At 41.2% G+C, this 13,386-nt stretch overlaps 1 protein-coding gene across 1 annotated transcript in view; it reads left to right on the top strand.

Annotated features, from left to right (window-relative positions):
• The window catches only part of SND1 (staphylococcal nuclease and tudor domain containing 1), a 421,454-nt gene that overhangs the window by 63,627 nt on the left and 344,441 nt on the right, over window positions 1-13,386 (top strand). Inside the window, exon 10 of the mRNA XM_079151650.1 lies at window positions 2,889-3,002. Within this exon, the coding sequence (XP_079007776.1) occupies window positions 2,889-3,002 (114 nt within the window). The remainder of the gene's footprint in view (window positions 1-2,888; window positions 3,003-13,386) is intronic.

The following is a 13,386-nucleotide window of genomic DNA, read 5'->3' as shown; positions in this document are numbered from 1 at the left end:
GATGCTGAGCAGAGTCTGCTGCTGTGGCCCAAAATTTACAGCTCCAAGAATCCATTTGCTGCTGCTGCTGCTGCTAACGCATTATAAGGGGTGACGAATATCAGTACCTTGTCACAGGGTATGCTTAGATCTTCACATTCTAGAATCAGGGGGTGAAGGTGTGAGCACTGTGACACTTTCCCTGTTGTTATTCTTTGCAAGCATGACTAGGGTGCAGAGAATGTTGAAAATCGTTCTCATGTCTTTATTACAGGAACTTCGCTGTTTTTGGCAATTAACAATTTAATAAGAGTTTTGGTTTGAAAGAAGTATAGATCTGTCCAGAATTGAAATTTTGGAAATAGTGTGCTATGTGTGCATTTGAGACACCAGAAGATTACCTTATTATTCTTCAGGTATCCTTTTGAAGGAGGAACTGTATTGATTGGCTGTATTAGCGGTTTTGCTTGGGATGGCTTAGAGGAATTTTTTTCTTCCCTTTGGTTTGAAGGTAGAATAGCAGAATGAATAGTACGTATGGTGGAAATCTATATTCTATCATCCATTTTCCTTTAACACAAATGTAAGATTTTAAAGGAATGGGGAAATCATTAGCTGAGACCTTTCTATTTTGGTCAGTCATTTCACTGCTGGTATCTTTAAAGAAAACATTTCATTACAATGAGAATTTCTACCTGGCACTAATGTGTCTAGGTTGTAATAGAAATAAGATCTAGGTTTTCTTTCAATTACTGAATCTGAATTTTTGATTATACCTGCTAATTAGTTCTTAGGTTCTAATCTCATGGACATACAATTTTTGTGACTGGTGTAAGGGCTCCTTGGAGGGACCTGTACCCTTTGGGACCACCCATCCCTAGGTCCAGCTCTGACCTTGGTCCTGGAGTGAACACATGCCATACCTTTCGTTAGTCTTGGTCTTCTATCAGGTTTTTCTGGCCAGGGGATTTTTGGGTTCTGGTTCTTTGGTTTTAGCATTTAACTTTCTTAATCTGTCATAAAGGTGGTAGCAGAATGATTATGGTTATTTGAGGCTTTCTTTTTTGTTGCTGTCTTGGTTGCAAGTTTATCTGATATATAGTAGAAATTAAATAAACTTCCCTTCTTCTAATCTACTTGGTTCTTTCTTAGACCTTTCATCACTTTTCTGATCCCTGGCCTGTTCCCCACACTGCTTCTGTTACTCATGGCAGTCAGACCTTGGGATATACTTCCAGCCACTAACCATAGCCTGATAGTGGATGATTTGGAACTTGGTTCCAAATGTCATCTTTCTTTTTTCATTTATTCTGTTTGATGGCACTTGGCTCCTACCATTTCCTGTTGTGCATAATTTCTCACTCTTTTTTTTTTTTTTGCTTTCTTCAGACTGTTTCGTAAAGCATTCTTTTTGATATGTGGTTGGCTGGTTCTGTGGGAAAGGTAGAGAATAGATGTTACTGGAGGAGTCTGTAAGTAAATGGCTGTATTCTGTGCTAAAAGATGCTAAAAGCTCTTAGGTCTTCGCTGGGCACCAAGGTTCACATCTGTAATTCAATCTACTCATGATACTGAGACAGGAGGATCACAAAGTCAAGGCCAGTCTGAGCAATTTAGCAAGACCCTGTTTCAAATTAAATATTGTGAAAAAGGGGTAGGTAGTGACCAGCATGCATGAAACCTGGGTTCAATTCCTATACCTTTAAAAAAGAAAAAGTCCTTAGGCCTTCCAAGAAATAGAGAGATCTCCTTTAAGATATTTCCCAGTGTGACATTCATCATGGCAAAGAAGTGTCTAGCTGCTTTTGTTTCATGCATAAAAGAGAAAGGAAATTTTGCCAGGCTACTCTCACTGTGTGGCAGCTGACCCTGTAGTTTGTTCAGCCACCTGGTGGTTCCTGATGGGCCCTGATTGAAGCACAGAAGAGTTTGATTTTTATTCTGCAGATGCAGTAGATAGTGACAGTGTTTGTAGTCAGCAGCTACCTTCTAGCAAAGTATTGCTTGCAGAAATACCAAACAGCCTTGAAACAACAGGGTCTGAATATAATTGAGTGAATTGTACACTGCTAGCCGTATTATGGGTTCTGGTTATAATCTTGTTGTGGCACTGTCCCTGTTCGAATGGAATTCTATTCTGCACACATTGGTGGAATGTTCTAATAACCTTGACAGAGGAATATTTGTGCTTTGGCCCTTCAAATATATCCTTGTACTTCATACTCAAAGTTAATCTTTTCCGCTAAGAGTGTAGTGCAACGTTAATGATTTTGGTTTCCACAACAGAGAAGTCCATAGTAGTGCTATGAAATCAAGGTGGCTTAAGTAATTGAGGAACCATCTTAGTAATTTAATGTTTCTGCCCATGAGATTAACAGCTAACCAACTCCTTTCCCATGCCGAAATGACAATTCTTTTTGTCCTTTATTTGCCTTTGATTTTTTGCCTCTGTCGGGCCATTCTAATTTTGTTTTTTTTTCTCATCTAGTGCTGGTATCTTTTTCTAATCCAACCCTTGCCTCTTCCCCTAGATTCATATTTAGATAAGGATTTTGATTTTAGTTTAAAACCTGTTTCAAGGAAAATCTTCAATAACATGTAGAGACTGAATTTCCAGTTCTTAAGCTTTATAGATAACCACATCTTGGTTAGGGCAAAAAGATAAAAAGGATTGACTATCTTTAGGAATGATATAGATTCTGTCTTGTTGGAAAATCATTGTAAGGTCTCTGGGAACTGATAATTATAGCAGTTTTCGCTGACTTGGTTAACGATGAAGGATGATATTAGATCTACTCCAAATGGCAGTTGATCTCACTTTCTGCCTGTGACTGTGATGGGCCATGCTTCTTGATGTGTGGTGGAGACGTTTGAAACCAGTTTGAGCATTTTTGCCTTCTTGTGTACAGGTGATGCAGGTTCTGAATGCTGATGCCATTGTTGTGAAGCTGAACTCTGGAGACTATAAGACCATTCACCTGTCTAGCATCCGACCACCGAGGCTGGAGGGGGAGAACACACAGGTGAGAACATGCAAGCAGCCACGCCTCTGTGCCAAAACCAAAGGGAGAATCAAAACCAAAGCTAGAGAATCAGTTAAATGGTACATATATGTGAGAATGCAAAAGGACAAGTATTTTTAAATCGCCAAAGTAGTATTTCCTGAGATTCATAGCCAGGCTTCCGTTGGGCAGGCCCCTCATCTTCTGAACCACACTCACTGCTCTGCTCCATTTGGGATGGACACTATTGGCACTTCTCCTGAGGGGGCTTGAGAGCAGATAGGATGGGATATGTGAGATGGCAAGTGAGTTTTATTTATTAACAAGATTTGATTTCTCTGTGAAGACGGAAAGGAGAAACTCTTATCTATGTGGTAGTAGAGCTTATTTCTGCTGGTCATTTTAGTTTGATAATTCCTTACAGTTTTGCTCTAGAAAGAAATGGATCTTTGTGTATATATTCTCTGGGGTCACCTGCTAAATCTTTTGCAAGTAGTAACTATAATTAGTTAACACTATTTTGTGCTACTTGTTGGGTGAGTCTTTTGGCTGAAGATGTGCTTGCCTATCTAACATGTATGACTTGGGTATGTTAGTTTTGAGACATTACCCTTTGGATGAAAACTCTTAGGAATTGGTAATCAGCATGCAGCTTGTCAGTTTTTTTTTTTTTTAATTTTTTAAATTTTGTAGTTATTTTCTTTCTTTCTCAGTTGTGAGAAATTGGGGATAGGGATTGAGGTTGACAATTTTCTTAGGTTTAGTATGTCTTTTTTACAGAAGTCGTTACTGACTTCTGGTAACTACAGTGTCTTTCTTCACTAGTTATAGGATTAGGTCCTTGGTGAGAGCCACTAGAGTCAAGTATTTGGACAGTTTTCAGAAATTAAATATTGTGGTTGAAGTCAGTGCTATGGACTTTCTACTTTTTCATTTTTATCCCTTTTGTAGTTTAAAGATGTAAAATTTGCTTTTCCAATGTTTTGCACATACACGTCATGGTGCATTCACAAGTTGAAATTCATACCCTGTTTTCATTTGTGTGAGAGTTTATAGGCAGCCCATAAGAGTAAAATAAAAATATCATGATTGTCTTTTGAATCAGATCATGCATAAAAAACACATCCAGGATGGGTGATTTGAATGTCTAGCCAATCAGTTCATTCTTTCTTTTTTCTCCATAGAGGAGACAATTTAATGCAGCAAACAGTATTGTGGTAAGGTTGAGAATTTAAATGCATGAAAGCCTAGAAATGCCAAAATGAGGTTCTTTCAGTAACTGTAGCTGTGCCTCATTGCACAGAGTAAATATACATCTCCAATTTTATCAGTATTGGGAGTAGTCCACAATTCTGCATCTGTGCCCTACAGTTGGAATTCAGGTTCCCACAGCAACCACAACTTTGAAATTCTTGAACGTTAATTTTTGTGCCTGCATCATCAGCCAAAGCATTATGTTAATGTAGAGTATGTAGCTGAATTTTAAGCGGTCTTAGGAGGGAGGGGGGTCATCTTTGTAGCTTAGGTAGGATGATAGCAGATTTTTTTTTTTTTCAAGAAAAACCTAATCTGCTGAGAATTTTAAGTTTTTCCAGGATTTTGTTGAAGCTTCTCAGTGGTTGAAAGATGCATTTCCCTTAACCTCAAGGTTGATGAGAAGTTGTTGGACTGTATGTCCTAATTTGGGCAGGATCCTGACAATTTTTGTTCCCAACTGAGGTGGGTTACTTCTTTTTTCTTTTGTTTTGGTGTTCTTTCCTGAGAGCTTACTTCATTTTTAAAAAGTTTGAAGTAAAGGCTTCCTTATAATAGTCTACAACGTATGACTTTTGAGGGAAATAAGGAGTGATTTCCATTACTTGTTCATTAAATTTCTTGGGAAGAGTGTACTGAGGGGTCCCATCAGAAAGAAGGTAATATAATACACCTTGAGTATGATAGGTGGAGGGCACCCTGGAGAACCCAGATGTGGTAGGTGGTCTGGGAAGGTTTCCCAGAGTCACTACTGTACATTAAAGTGCTCAAGTTAGCAAGTGGGAGGGGCAGCACTTCAGGCTAGCACTGTCTGGTAGATCCATGAAGTGAGCCACACAGGCCAGCTCTTTTTGTTACTTAAAATTTTAAGTAGCTTCGTTTAAAAACTTTATTAACATTAACTTTCATATATTTTATTTGACTTAACATATCCAAAATATTATCATTTCAACATTTAATGAATATTAAAACATTGAGATAGTTTCCCTTTTCTTTTTTAACTAAGTCTTTGAAATCTGTTGTGTATTTTACACTTTTACCATATCTCAATTCCTTCTAGCATATTTCAAGGACTCAAGAGGCACCTGAGGATAGTGGCTACTGTGTGGAATAGTGGATATGTGGCTCAGTTCTAGAAATTCAAAGTCCAGCAGGGGTATCAACAAGTCATTTCATTTATGTCAAGTACTGTGGGGAAAAAGTTCCAATTCAGAGAGAGTGCATAATCTGTGAAGGTTTCTTTAAGAAAGTGACATTTAAGTCCTGAAGGGTGTTTAGAACTAGCTAGATGAGAGACAGACAGTTCCTGACCTAGCAAGCAGCAATGAAAAAAATTAGGTGAGTTTTGGGACTTAGAGACAGATGGCCATGTGGATGGTGGTGTGCGAGTGGTATGTCACCTTGTGACATGAAATTATAGGCAGGGCCAGATCATATATGTCCTGTGAACATCTCAGGATACTCAGGAAGGGAGAAAGAATGTGGCCCATAAAATGAACTGCAAGTAATTTTGTATGACTGGAATAGAAAATAGTTTATTATTAGGTAGTGGTAAGAAATGGACTTGGCAATCAGTCAGGGGCCATATATTGAAGTCTTTGTATGCCAGGCCTTTTAGATTTTGAAGAGTTTTAATCCAGGGAATGGCATGTTTGGATTTAAGAACTCCTGTGTTGGTGGTTTGAATTCATGAGATATGAAAGTAATTTGCATTTGTACGAGGTCATACCAGATCAAGATTGTTCTGCAGTAAAGAGTTCTGGTTTTTCTTTTGCTAGCCTCCACTGACCACCATCCTGGGGGAGAATGGTGTGATTCTTGACAACTGTGACTGTTGTTCCAGCGCTCCCTCTTCACACTTGGGGATCCAAAGTACTTGCCCTTCTGCTTAAAGAATTCTCTAGAGCTCTTATAAGATTCTCTTCTAGGGGCTGGGGTTGTGGCTCAGTGGTAGAGCTCTTGCCTTGCAAGTGTGAGGCACTGGGTTCAATCCTTAGCACCATATAAAAAATAAGTACAGAAAGTTACTGTGCCCATCTACAACTAAAAATGTAAAAAAATAAATAAATAAAGATCTTCCTCTATGCTTAACCTAGAGTTAACAGAGATTTATATCGTGGGTATAGGAAGAAAGATCACCCGAGGTCCCATTGTGGCTATAACCATATGTGTGGAAAGAATTGGTAGTAGGCATCCCCTTGGAGTTGTGGGTTTCTGGTTTCCCTTACTACTTCCCATCTGTTCTCATGACTACAAGTGGGTCCAATCAAGTATTCAAGGCAAAGATGTTGGGGTCAAGACCTATGTTAGCCTATATGGCACCTTTTGTGCAAATTAGAGAAGGGTGTCCCCTCCTCCAGGGAGCCTCACATCAGGCAGACAGAACAGAGATTGAATGTCAGTTCCTGTCCTGTGTCCCTTTGGCCTGGTGCCCTCATGTAAGACACAGCACACATGAGAAAATGTGCTTGCCCTATTTAGAGTAGGGTGGGTAGAAGCTTCAAGGAAAACATTGGAGGGTGTGTTTTGGGAATTGGAACCGATGCAGTAGCACAGGTGCTTGAGGATTGTTTGGAGGTAAAGGTACGTGATGGATGGTTATAGCTTGTGAAACAAACACTCAGGAGATTACTCTCTAATTACTGGGTGTTTTCTAGGGGTCAGTGGCTTTGAAATGGAGAAAAAGATAACCCTGATAACTTTTATGGTACAGGAGCATTTTCTAAACCAAAGAGCTAAGTGGGAGAGGGAGCAGGTTAAAGAATGGGTAAAAGAGGGGATCTTTGGCATGAGCACCCCCAAGGGCAGGCAGATGGCATGCATTGATTCCCGCTGTGGGGAAGGCCTCCCTGTGAGCTCCCAGATGAGGACCTAATGGGGCTTGCCCTTCAAGAAGGCAGTGAGGAGTTTCTTTTATTTTCTCTTCATTATGCCCTAGACATTCTAGTAGCCTGTCATCAACTAATACAGATCTGTGAGACTTCTGTAAATTTGGGGGATAAAAGGGCAAATGGGATTTTTCTCTTTGGCCCACTAAGACAGGTTCAGTTTTCTTAAATTATACAGGAAGACAAGGTTTCGTCCAAGGCCAACTGCATACTTGCACTCCCCCTTTTGGTTTTTTTTTCTAATTGGAGCCAGAGGAAGTGCTTGGACAAAACAGTGATCAAAGTAGCAGTTCTCATCAGGGCAGCTGCTTTCCTAAGATTTGCAGGTAGCTTCTGACCCTGGGTGTTGATGGAAAATATGATGGGAGGGGTCCAAGCAGGAGTGTGTAGAATTTCCCTCAGAAGGATTCCAGTGTGTTGTGTCTGGTGGTGTTGATTGTTTTTGGATTATTCAGGGTGAATCCATTGCGGGCTCCTGGATGTTCACTCCTTCAGGCCGAAAGCCAGTGTAGAACAGTCATGTGTGGTGCTCTCATGAACCCAGGCATGCATCAGGGTTTCTCTAAAGGTTGGGCTTGTTTTATCCAGTTGTTTGCCATAAAGAAATAAGTGCTAAGTCTTGGAGAAAGGCTATGGGTTTTCTGAGCTGCTGCCTTGAAGGAGGTAGCATATTGTGCAATCTCCGGACTTCCTAGGGAGCGCTTGGCTTTGATCTGAAACTGGAAAACCTAGTGCTCTATTGCCCAGGGCTGCTGGGGGCTTTGTGTCACACTTAGAGTGTTAATGACAAAGGAAACAGCCCCCAGGCATCCGATGAAGGGGCTGACTTACTCCCCCATGAAGTCTGCTCTGGCAGTGCTATTGTAGTTGGCAAAGAGATACTGGAGCTGAAATTTACCTTGAAAACAGGTACATCATTACCCAACCCCCAGGTGTGTGTTATAGAAAGTTTGCTTTCATCTGTAGGGCCCTTTCTCAAACTCCTTTCTCCCCTTCTTACTCCTCTCTCCTTTTCTCTCTGGCTCTGTGTCTGTTTCTGTGTGCCCACCTCCCCCCAGGAGTTGAGTTTGGTGCTCTGGGAGATGTAGAAACTCAGGGTGAGGTCTTTCCTTGGCTGGTAGTCTGGTGCTATCAATGCCTATTCAGTTCCATTCACCCTGCCTTTGCCTTCTCCCTGTGAACTCACTCAACTCACAAAGGTTCTTTCACTCCAGGGCCTCTAAATATTCAGACCTGGGCACTAAAGGATTCAATTTATTAAAGCTGCAATCTGCCTAATCTCCCTAAGTCATTCATTTTTGGGAGTTGTCTCCTAAGCCTGGGTCTTCTGAGCAGGCATTTGGTAGGTATGTGCATTATTAGTAGTGTCCTGGGATTCTTTAGGGCTTTTTGTCAGAGGCAGGACCTGTTCAGGTTCTGATAACTCCATTCCTTGTACAGGCCCCAGGGTGCTTCGCCATTTAGGCACGTTTAAAAGCAGTTCTCAACCTATTCCCTCTAGTTTAGATTTCTGAAAGCAAGATGACTGGTCCCTCTGGACCCTCAGGCGGACGATGCTGCCACTGAATACATACCAACCAAAAGCTATGGGGTTGGAGTTCCTAAGTGAAGTAGGGGCAAACCAATAAACCCACTGACTGTGATCTCATGCTTGTGACTGGAGCATAAGGCAAATAGCAAATTAGAGAGGGACTCCAGCTTGGCATTAAGGACCTTGGAGAAAAGCAAAGGCTCTTTGAAATGGATATAGCATTTCACCGGTTTCCAATGGAGAGATTTGGGGACTGCAGCAATGTGATCAAAAGACATAGAATATGTCAGGGCTGGCAGCGGCATTCTGTACCAGTTTCAGATTTGTTTGATCTGGGTATTTTTGAGAAGAACACTTGAAACCTCCTTTGTTAGAAGACAGAAAAAAAATATTACTATTAGGAGACTATGGGTGGGTCTTTGCTCACCTATTTAAGATTCTAGAATGTGTTTGTCCTGTTTCCTAAGATTAATATCTAGGTGCCATCATTTAAAACATCACTGTGACCTGCTCCTCAGCTGGAGAGGTCACTGGGGGCAAGCCTGACTCCTTGTGATGAGGTCAACACTTTGGGTTTCTGGGTAGATAGCAGTTTCCTAAAATGTATATTCTACTGATCTTTCTAAGTGAATTTTAAACTGGAGAAGACAGCATGTGCCTATCTTGTTGCCCTTTGATTTGCTTTCTTCTTCCCATTACAAATTATATTTCCTTTCCATGATCTTGCCTCTCTCTTTCAAATAATTTTTGTGGGATCTAACAATCTCCTAGTGGGTCTTGGAGGCTAATCCTTCTCCGAACCTTGTACATTTACCTCTTTCAATCCATCTCTCTCTTCTGTTCCTTTAATCATCCCTATCACACAGTTCTACATTTTTCAATTTATCTAAATCTTCCTTGTGCTGGATGTTCATATTTCTTGCTTCTTCTCAGTCCTCTGAGCTGCAGTAATTCTCTATTGTTTCTGGAATTGACGGCACTATTATATTCACTGTCCTGTGACCATCTAACATCCTTGCTGTGGTAGGGCAACCGTCTTTCTTGACAGCCCCTTGAGGCCTGAGACTTCCATACACACAGTCTTTCCCTTCTCCATCACAACCTATACTGTTTATTTATGTACACACCTACTTGCCATTGTGAAGTCTCTAGTCCACTGAGGCCAAGAATGGTATGGTTTTATCATCGTTGTAGCCCCTTTCAGAATCTTGCAGAGGGCATTTCTCAGGTGTTAAGGTCGAGCTATCTGCTGAGGCATCAGAAGTAGTTCCATACATTGCTTTTGAGTGGGCATCATTTTGCCACCTCCAAATCCACAGTTCATCTTGACTGCTTTAGAGCACATTTCAGCTGAAGCCAGTGTCCTGGTGTCAAACAGTCCAAGGAGAGAGGTTTTGCACTCCTGTCTTTTTCCTGTTTCCTAATTGGACTGCTAGTTTTGCTGGCTGGGTCACACACTGTAGCATTTCCTCTTTCCCAGTCTTAGTTTGTCTAGTTGCTGCCATTGCGTTGAATAACCCTGCCTCTCCGTGTGGTGGTGTTCTTCATAATGTGTCTACCATTAGCACAGTGCAGATTGGGTTCAGTTCACCAGAGGGGTTAATTTCAGGGTTTTAAGTGCTTTTGAAGATTGGTCTCCAGTTGGCTTTGTTTAGCACCTTTACTATTATTCAGACTTTTCTGAATATCTTCCTTTCATAGTAGTTCATGTATTTTGATTCATTGAAGTCTTTATGTGCAGTTTTTTACTCAGGGCTATATGTTTTTTCCCCCACTGTGGTCGACCTTGTTGGTCGTCAGATTATTTCTTTGCTGGAACTAATTTTAAAATCAATTAGAGAGCTTTCCCTTCATCTTTCTCTCTTTATTTATGAGATACTGATTGCAGAGCTACCTACACTGTGTTTAGATAAATTACTTTTTTTTTTTTTTTTGCATAACATTTATATTCAAGGCAAGTTTAGTGCAGTCAGCCAGTGCTTTGCATTTTTTGCAGGCCGGGGCTGTAGGTTTCATTCCTTGGTGGGCTAATTAGCTTTGGACTGGGAGAATTTTGTTCAGTTCAAAAACCACATATGAAGTTCCTTATGTATTATAGGCCCTTATGGCTCAGGGAACTTATTTTTATTAGTAAAGTGTTTATAGATTTAGGGACTCTGTCTGATCTTGACCAGTGTGTGTTGTGGTCAGCAGGTGAACTTTAGATGGGATGGTGGATTATGGATGAGACATCATCGGTTCATGCCATTGTTTCAGCAAAGGCTTTTCAGAACTGAGACTAGAGGGGAAGCCTAAGGACACAGATGCTTGCTTTTTCCTAGCAGATGACAGGCCTATTGCTTAGGCATATTTTTGATGTCACTTTTCATTTCAGCTTTCCTTTGAAAATCTATGGACAATTTATGGGTTGTTCACATTCTTACAGTCCTTAATCTACCCTCTACTGTATACCTGCCTTATTTGGACTGCAGATACCTTGGCCTGGTTTAGTATCTTACTGATGGCCACTGGGTATGATGCTGTTTCATAGTAGGATCTCTGTGTAGTGTGGCTTAAAGACATTCTGGAGACTTTGTATTCCCTACCTTTTCATTTCTTTGAATGCAGTTTTGTAATTCCCTTCATCCTTGTTTCATTGTATTGGCCCTGAGTGAGACTAAAGAATATGCCCTTTATGTTGGGGAATTTGTTGCATCTTTGTGTTCAGACCTTGGTCTCCAGAATTTGGTTGCTTCTGCTGTACTGACGATTCTGGATACACCCATACTGGATGCCTATAGTTTCTAGTTTCTGCCTTTAAATACTCTTTCCTTTTTCTTCCCCCCTCCATTCTGCCTTTCCCCCTCTTCTCTACTTAGTTCCATTTTCTAGGTCAAGTAGATTTCTCATTTCTTCAGATCTATTACTAGCTAGCTGCCTAGCACATAGTTGATCCTCGAGTATGCATTATATAATGTCTCATTCCATTCTCATTGGCCAGCTTAACTCCTTGTTCATAATTAGGGGTGCAGGATGGGCAGGGTCACTTGCTGGTCTGATTCTACCATTGGGCCATTCCCAGGACATTTTTCTCACATTCCCAGGAAGGCTGGACTCTCTTTTTGTAAGGTGGACTGCAATTAGGAGATAGTCACATTCTGATTCATATGGAGCTCCCTTTAGCATCTGCTTCTCCAGCTGGAGGGGCTTGTTTTAGAATGACTGGCTTGCAGGAGCTGTAGGTGGAGCTGTGCAGAGGGCTGCTGATGTGCCACGTGCTCAGGGCTCCCTTTTCTGCCTCTGCTCCCTCAGGCTCTGGCTTGAGGCCCAGCCCCTGTGGATGTGGAGCCCACTCTGTGTTTTTTGGACCCTCTTCACCTTTTACTGCAGCTGCTGTGAGGGAGTGCACTGTGTTCTGCATGGCAGATTTGGCAGACAGTGCCATTTGCTGCTTTGGCCTTTGGGACATCCAAAATTATTAGGCCAGTTTGTACTTTAAGAAGAGGGAGACTTGACATCACTCAAAGCAGCTTATTTTATTCATTTTTATTCCTTGTAAAGAGAAAAGAAGTTATCCCAGTGCTTTGTACTCCTTTCAGTGTGTTTTAAACCACCAGCTCAGCATTTTCCTCAGGAAAACATCTAGAGTTCCTCCCTGCCACGTGAGCCAGGTTGAGCCCTGCTCTGGCTTGCCTTAGCAGTCTGCTCAGGATGCTCACCTCCTTGCTTTTTAAACTTCATGGCCTCACTCTTCTTTCTCTTACTGCTCCTAGTCTTCTTCTCTTAGAAGAGTGATTGGTTCCTTTAGCCTGGACACTCCCATTTGCCTACAAAATAGGTATACAAAGTTCTTCAGGACTCAGTAATAGCAGAGTGTAGGGAGATGAAGGCTTCTTGGTTGAGAAGCCATGAGGCTGCTTTCGTTTGTAACAGTGTTTGGGCCCATTATTATGACTTGAAATCCACCAGGTATTGCAGGTAGAGGACATCATTGGCTGTTGGAGAGATAATGTCTCAATCCTAAAAGATTTATATTAGTCCCATGGGAACCCATATTGTTGATGGAAACTGTCTGAAAATTCAGAGCACTAAATCTACACCCTTTCATCTCCCACCCATGTCACCCAGTAAGAAAGGAATTCTGAGTGCTGAAGCTGATCATGCTCAAGTGTCTCTTTTTGTCTAGGAAGGTACTCATGGGTTCAGGAGGGACCATGCTCTCCTTCTGGCCCTAATCTGCCCCCTTTTCCCCACTTCATTATTCTCAAAAGTTTTGTTTGTTTTGTGTTTTCATTTGCAAATATTTCTGAAAGTGTAAGAGTATAGATATGTGCTCTTGCTACTTTTGTTTCATTTAGATTTATTTGAATCACCTTCTCCATGATGCTCTGTAGTTCCTTCCATTTCTACCTTCTGCCTTCCCTCCTGGAGTATAGAGGGAGTTTGTAAACATGAATTTGAATGAGGGTCACTCCTGGCCAACACAACTTGGTCACTGTTTCTTGTTACTGTAGACTTTACAAAGGAGCTTATTGCTCTCCTATGTCCCTCTTGTTTTGTGCTGCTCTTAAATCTCTTGTGCTGTGTTTTTGGGTGCTGAGCGAGTCTGAAAATGAATGAATGCTTAGCATTGTTGAAATTGACTGTTGCCCTTTAGCGGTCTTGCTGTGGGTTCAGCTAGAAAGAGTGACATCTTGAACTTGAATTCACTACGTAAAACATGGACAAAACTATATTGTTCTTTCTAGTTTTC

This window comes from Sciurus vulgaris (genome assembly GCF_902686455.1).
Source record: "Sciurus vulgaris genome assembly, chromosome: 8".
NCBI classification, from domain to species: domain Eukaryota; kingdom Metazoa; phylum Chordata; class Mammalia; order Rodentia; family Sciuridae; genus Sciurus; species Sciurus vulgaris.
The sequence above is the reverse complement of the archived record's forward strand: the minus strand, read 5'-3'. Positions and strand labels throughout refer to the sequence as shown.